The following is a 7,542-nucleotide window of genomic DNA, read 5'->3' as shown; positions in this document are numbered from 1 at the left end:
CGGACCCCGTGGTGGGGTCCCTGTTCCCATCCAGCGGTGAGGGCTCTCCTTCCACATCCCATCCAGGGCCGTTCCCAGTACAACTGTGTTAGAGCAGGTCCAGGAACTAGGGCCGGACTCGTGGATTCTGGCGACAGGGATTTCCCTGCACGAGCTCTCAGGTGAAGGTGCGGAAGGAAGCGGACGGGTGAAGAAGGCTCTTCATGATGTGGTCTCGGCTGGAGACTCGGTTGAAGCCAGTCTTGTATGCAGAGTTGGTTGCATCCTAAGGCAGGGAGCTGGCCTTTTAAAAACCCACTTTCCTCAGTCGTTGACTGCAGGCTGTGCAGCAGGGAGGGTCCAAGAGCAATTCTGCAGAGAAGGGGCAGCTGTGAGCCGCTCACAGCCTATACGCCCAGGCCGGGGAAGTGGGAGCACAGGTCAGGTACTGAGGATCTGAGTGGGGCACCAAGAGTGCTCCCCACACACCCCGAGAGCCAGCAGATTGCAGTCTCAAGGAAAATGGTGTTGGAATAAGACAGGCCTAGGTTGAAATCCTGGCTCTGCCACGTGAGCAGCTATGCCACCTGACCTTGCTGAGCCTCAGCTTTCTCATCTGTAAATCAGAAATAAGTATGGTGCTGCCTTCGTGGGGTTGCAAGAAAATTTAAGTCAAATAATTCAAGTAAGCCGCTTGGGCATTTTTCCTGGCATACATTAATAACCACTATTCTTATAAATATATGTTCTCATCATTATGCACTTTATTTATCATAGCACCTCATAATACTTGGTGCTCAATAAATGTTTGTATCGCATGGATCAACTAGGCCAAATGAGTGACTGTTATCTGCCAGGCAGCTGTTGGCAGGGTGTCCCAGGGGACCTTCCGAGAAGCACAGCAGAGACGGCTGTGTCCGCACCAGGACCGTGACTGCCACACGCTGCCCTTCTCCTCAGGTTCCAGGGGCGGCAGTGTTTGTCCTGCAGCCCCAGCTGCAATCCCAGTAGCTGCCTTTGATCCTTCAGGACGTCAGTGCCTTGATCCCAAACTGTTCTTCCTCACAGATCACAGTTACAGAGTCCCCCATGCAGGATGCAATGCAAACAGAACAGTGAGAGACCCACCTCAGGCATATCTCCAATTCCCAGAGGACTCTGGAAGCCAGAAGAGTCCTAAGGTTCAAAGGCAAGGGGGGCCAGGCCAAGAGTCGGAGCAAGAGCACAAGTGCCCGGAAGGTCACACCATTCCTTTGAGGATGAGTTGGGCATCCATGCTTCCAAATGGGTGGGGTTGCGCCAAGGGACGCAGCACTTCTGTTAAGCCCAGCGTCAGCGTCCACCTATGGTAACTGCCCCCTTTCTTCATACTTTTGGTAGATAAGGTGCAGCCACTCCTCCTGAAAAGAATGAATGGAATAGTGCGTGGTGAGAGACTTCCTGTGTGTGCTTCTGAGACTATGGCCTCTCTCCAGGCCCAGCTCCTCAGGGCCTGCAGTTGTGTGTCACTTTGCTCTTCCATGTTTGTTTCCGGTGAGCCTCCATGTGGCCCTATCCATTCTCCTGCGCAGTCCCCTGCATATATTTGTGCACCTCAGAGCTTGACGCTACCAGGAATGGTGCTTCTGTTTCCTATGCTGGAAACAAGAGAGAAACACCAACGATGAGAAAGAATCATTGCTTGGCTGCCTCCTGCATGCCCCCTAGTGGGGATTGAGCCTGCAACCTGGGCATGTTCCCTTGACAAGAATCAAACCTGACACCCTTCAGTCCGCAGGCCAATGCTCAATCCACTGAGCCAAACCAGCTAGGGCTGCCCACTGTGTCTTGATTCTTTGCCTTAGCTTAGCCCTCACCGATGCTGCTCTCATATGGATGTGATGGCTGACTTCAGGTCCTTGGTTTCCCCAACATATTTCACTGTTCTGGCCTATTGCCCCACAAGTGCAACTGTGGTTGTCTGACCATGAGTCCCTACTTAGACTCAGAAAATCCAGTTCTTTTAGGTATGGGGCTATGTAAAAATGTGTGCGTGCGCGCATGTGCGGGAGCGTGTATGTGTGTGCCTGTGTGTGCATGCCTGCACGCACATTTCAGTCCTACAACATATACTGAGCATCTGTTATGGGCTCTGAGGTTAAACAGACATAGCGTCTTCCCCCAGGGAGCTCACAGTCTGGAGAAGACAGGATTCAGTGTTACAACAGGGAACATCCAGGAGTGCATCCCAGTGCAGGGGAGGACGCAGCTCCCTGGAAGTGTCAGAGAAGGCTTCTCGGACAACGTGCTGCAGAGCTGCATCAGCAGCATGGAGTACACAACCTTTTCAGGGAACTGCAGAGGGTGGACGATGGGTGTAACATATATAAAACCGGGGAGTCAGGACACAGTGCCTGGCATTCTAGAAACCACAGGATGAGAGGCAGCTTGGTCGAGGGGAAAGAGCATAGAGAGCCTGGGGTCAGACAAACCCAAGTCAGAATTGAACTTGTCCTTGGGCAAGTGACTGCACCTGTCTGTGCCTCGGAGCTAATGCAAAGACTTCGATAGGGGTATTGGTAAGGTTACATGAGAAGATAGCCCAGCCCAGTGGTCGGCAAACTCATTAGTCAACAGAGCCAAATATCAGCAGTACAACGATTGAAATTTGTTTTGAGAGCCACATTTTTTAAACTTAAACTATATAGGTAGGTACATTGTTATTAACTAGAGGCTCGGTGCACAAAAATTTGTGCACTCGGTGGGGGCCTCCCTCGGCCCAGCCTGTGCCCTCTCGCAGTCTAGGACCCCTTGGGGGATGTCCAACTGCCCGCCACTGCCTCTGCGCTTGCCAACCGTGAGCCCGGCTTGTGGCTGAGTAGCACTCCCCCATGGTAGCGCACTTACCATGAGGGGGCAGCTCCTGTATTGAGTGTCTGCTCCCTGGTGGTCAGTGTGCATCAGAGCAACCGGTCGTTTTGCTATTCAGTCAATTTTCATATCAGCCTTTTATTATATAGGATTCTCATACTGGTCTGCCCACTGATGGGTGTTTTCAGGTTGGCCACACCCCCTTCAGGGTGGGAGTCCCCACTGGGGTGCCTGGCCAGTCTGGGTGAGGGGCTGAGGGCCATTTTCAGGCTGGCCTGCAACTGAAGCTCCCAGCCTCCCCTTTTTTCTTTTCTTTTTTTTTAATTCTGGAATTTATTTACCTTCTATAATTGAAACTTTGTTGCCATCCTGCTCTCTCCAGCTCTGAGGCCTCCGCTGGCTGAAAGCAAGTATCTGGAATTTGTTTAGCTTCTATAATTGAAACTCTGTTGCTTTTGGAGCTGTTGCTTTCGGAGCTCAGAGCTGGGCCGCAGCAGGCAGGCAAGCAAGCCTCCTGCTCGCTTCAGCAGTGTGGCTGCCGGCCATCATCTTGGTTGGCAGTTAATTTGCATATCTCGCTGATTAGCCAATGGGAAGGGTAGCGGAGGCATGGTTAATTACCTTTTTTGTCTTTTATTGGATCGGATTAGGGTACTCCTAAGGCTTAGGAAGAGCCACACTCAAGGGGCCAAAGAGCCGCATGTGGCTCGCGAGCCGCAGTTTGCCAACCACTGGTCCCAGCCCATGCTCAGGGCAGCTCTCTGGCAGGAGGCCCTGTACCAGAATTTGGGGTGTTGGTGGGGCATGAAGCTGAGAAAGTGAGAGTGACCAAGTCACATGAGGCATTTTGAGTGCATCACACTCAGTCTCTTGAAGAATGCATCTCCGACAAGGTTTTTTACACAACTTAAGTGGTTTTGTAAATCCCTTAAACTCCTCCTGTGGCTCCTGTAGACAATGAGTGACATTAAAGATTTGTCAGCAGAAGCATGGCATGATCCAATTTTCATTTTTGAAAGCTCACTCAGTGAGTGGCCATGTGGACGTTGGACTAGAGGTAAGAGGGACTCTCGAGGCAGGTGAGTGTGGAAGTACAGTCCAGAGACAGGACATAAAAGTAGGGATAGAAAAGGGAGTAGGTTTTAGAGTTTTGTAGGATAGGATTTTATGGCCACTTGGAGTTAACATTGGCCTCCAGGTCTCAGCTGGTGCCGTAAACCAGTTTAGGGACTGTGGGGCCTGAGCCGTCTGTGGAGGAGGAAGTATGTTGGGTTCCTCTGAGACAGGCTGGTCCTGAGCTTGCTATGGGTCATCAGGTGGCCATGCCCAGTTAGCAAGTGGGCATCACAGTCTGGAGTTCAGGGCAGAGGCCTGGACTTCCGTGGGTGGAGATTTGGGAATCATCAGAGGGAAGAGGGTGGCTGTAGATGTACATTTAGAAGAAGTGTCTCAGAGAGTGTTGAATGTGGGAAGGCAGAGGGCAGACCCTGGGAAACCCCTTTAATTGGGGAGCTGATGTGCAAGCAGGAAAAAGAGCAGGGCTGGCTGAAGGTGCAGGTGGGGTTCAAGGGAGGAGGAGGAGAACCAGGGAGGAGGTGCCATGGAAGCTGGGGAAGGAGAGCATTTTAAAAAAGAAGAGGTCATCAGTGTTTGGGGTGACAAAGAGTAAGAGAGAAGTGGGGTGCAAGCTGCGGCTTTGGGCTTTGTGAATAGGGAGGAATGGTGACAGGTGCATTGCGTGTGTATAAGTTTTGTTTTGGTGGAGTGATTAGTATTGAAATCCAGCCGTGACAAAACTGAGAAAGTAAGGTCAAGAGATTGGTGTTGGTCAGAATACAACTTCACGGGTGTGTGTGTGTGTGTGTGTGTGTGTGTGTGTGTGTGGTGTGTGTGTGTGTGTGTGAGTGTGTTTTTGTGAGTGAGTGTGTGTGTGTGTGTGTGTGTGTGTGGTATGTGTGTGGTGTGTGTGTGTGTGTGAGTGAGTGTATGTGTGTAAGAAAGGAAGAGAGATCATTATAATTACGTATCAGTTGGGGAGTAACTTTTGAATGTCACCCCTACATACTCTGTCATTTGTTTGTTTTTAGAAGAAATTTCTCAGAATTCGTTCTGCAGAAAGTGGCCTCAGGAGAGAGCCCTGTGGACAGGAGGAATGGGGGCTCGGGGTTCCGGCCTCCCCTGCAAGCTGCGTCCTGACAGAAGCTGCAGCTGCCGGCCCATGCAGAGAGCAGCGGGATGATGACTATGATGAGCCGCACGACTACTTCAACATCCTGAGCTACAAAAGCCTCGGGGACATCAGCTTCCCAGCAGAGACTGGTTAGCGGCGAGGGGCATCTTCTGGGAGACACAGCCTATGTGTAGGGTCTGCACTCTCCATCACTGCTGTGTGTGTGTGTGTGTGTGTGTGTGTGTGTGTGTGTGTGTGTGTGTGAATGATTGCCATCCTCATCTCTGTCTGCATTTCCTCTCCCCCTCCCTTCCACTCCATTGTGGCAGACCAGGGTGAGCAGCTTGAGTCTTGATTATGAATGCGATGTTGAAAACAGTGTGACCTGATTTTGAGTCTGGCAGTTTAAGCCAATTCTGTGGCTCTGGACAACGTGTTCCTCCTAACAGCACTGGGCGGGGGCTCAGGTGACAGGGTTTTGTGGGGGATGATGATGACAGTGTGATTGCAAAGCCACATTCTTCTCTTTTCTCACTGTCCTTTCCAGCAACAGTTACACATTCAAGGCATTTTATGATTAAAGCTTGGTCCCAGCTTCTGAGGGGAGAAAGGAGGATGACTAAACCATGGTCTCGATTCTCAGCCCTTTGAGAACTTCCGTTAAGTGGGGAGATAACATTCCCATGGAAAGGTAGTAAGGGGTAAGGATGTGAGACCCAGGCCTGTGGGAAGATATGCCAGTTTGGCGGAGGTGGTCAGCATAGGCATACCTGTGGTGAACTGGCACAGGAGGATGGGGAACAGAGGCGCTGGTCTGGTGAGAGCAGGTTTTTATCCAAGGAATTTGCAGAAAACAAGGAAGACCCTGGTACCAAGGGAACCAGCGAGACTTCAGATTCTATTCTCTGGGCAGCGATTCAAGTCTCCTCTTGTTGGACCTACTCAGCGTATAGCGATGGGCTATCTGGGGGCTTCAGCCTCTTCCAGCCAAGCACTGCGGGAGCCACGGAAATGGTGCATGCTCACCGAGGGGCTTGCGTGACCTTGGGCAGTGACCCACGTTTTCTCTGTTAATCCAACACCGAACTTTTAAGAAAGAATCTGTTTCCCACTAAAAGGGAAACCTAGATTTTTAAAACAAGGACTCTTCCTAGGAAAAAATGTAAAATGAGCGCGATAGTTTCTAAAAATGTACACCCCCACGCTATCTTCTCTGAACACTTACATTCAGTCCTGGCCTCTTCGTGCTGGGGTTGGGTGGTGTCGGAGCTGCTCACTTCTGTTCCGGTGGCATTTAGGCTTTATCCTCCCACTGTCTCTCAGAGAAACGAGGAGGGAGGCTGGCTTACAGGTGAGTGATTTTCTTTCACGGGCACAGGAACCGAGAGAGAATGTGAAGCAAAGCTGTCTCCTCCAACCATTACAATAACGCATTGCTCTGCTCCCCAGAATCAGGCGGGTTGAGCAAGAAGCCAATTGAACTCCTACTCCTCCTTGGATTTTTATTTTTATGTTCTCACTTTTCAACCAAACAGGTCTGTCGTTAGGAGCAATGAGCTGAAATCTGTCCAGAGTGCCAATTTGTTTGGAAGAAAGAGAGACACATGGACAACACTGTTATTTGCCATGGCAGTCAGTACACAGCACTTTTCTTGCAAAACTAGTGCAAATTTGTTGGTAGTAGAACACAATTCACGGACAGGAAATGAATGAAGATGGGATGACGAAAAGGGAGTGTTGTTTTGCGTTGATGGAGACACATATTGGGTCGAGGTAGACTGAGAGTTGGGTGTTATTGAACATGATTGTGGCAACTGGAAACATTTATAAATTCCATTTGGAGTTGATAAAAACACAGAAGGACCCAGAGATGTCGTAAGTGGGACAGGTGACTAAAATAAGATGGAATTCAATGAAAATAAATTTTAAAGTGGAATTCAATGAGCTAGATTTTCCTTGGAGAACCAGAGGAGACAATCCCATCAAAGCCAGATTCCTGGGGTCAGTCCAGGCCAATAGCCACTCTCCACATGCAGCTATGAGCAAGGCAGATGTGTTGTGAGTATAAAATACACATCATATTTTGAAGACTTAGTGTGAATAATAAGAATGTGAATGATCACATCAGTCACTTAAAATATTGATTACATGTCAAAATGACAATATTTTGGATATGTTGGGTTAAATAAAATATATTATTAAAATTGATTTCCCCTGTTTCTTTTACTCTCTTAATGTGAACCACTGGAAAATATAAAATTGCATGTGTGGCTTCCATTGTATGTTTACTGGACCATGTTGCTCAGACTCTAAACTTGAGCCAAGCTGGTACCTAGGGATGATATCTGTCTCTGACTGATGGTCTCTCTCTCTCTCTCTCATTCATAATAGGTCTCTCATTCATAATAGAGGTTGATTATACTTTTTTCCTTTCATTATGTCTTTCTAGAACTATAAAGGAAAGAATCACATGGGAGGCTGAGGTAGGGGACCACTAAATACAGACAGGAAGAGACCTTAGGCTGTCTTGAATCCCCCTCTTG

General features: G+C 49.3%; 1 protein-coding gene across 1 annotated transcript in view; it reads left to right on the top strand.

The window, feature by feature from the left end:
• The window catches only part of TIGIT (T-cell immunoreceptor with Ig and ITIM domains), a 10,915-nt gene extending 5,674 nt beyond the window's left edge, over positions 1 to 5,241 (top strand). Inside the window, exon 4 of the mRNA XM_006773591.2 lies at positions 4,917 to 5,241. Within this exon, the coding sequence (XP_006773654.1) occupies positions 4,917 to 5,153 (237 nt within the window). The 3' untranslated portion in view covers positions 5,154 to 5,241. The remainder of the gene's footprint in view (positions 1 to 4,916) is intronic.
• The last annotated feature ends 2,301 nt before the right edge of the window (positions 5,242 to 7,542 follow it).

The sequence above is a fragment of the Myotis davidii genome, unplaced genomic scaffold (genome assembly GCF_000327345.1).
Source record: "Myotis davidii unplaced genomic scaffold, ASM32734v1 scaffold201, whole genome shotgun sequence".
Classification (NCBI taxonomy): domain Eukaryota; kingdom Metazoa; phylum Chordata; class Mammalia; order Chiroptera; family Vespertilionidae; genus Myotis; species Myotis davidii.
Note: the sequence above shows the minus strand (reverse complement) of the source record. Positions and strands in the feature narration are given on the sequence as shown.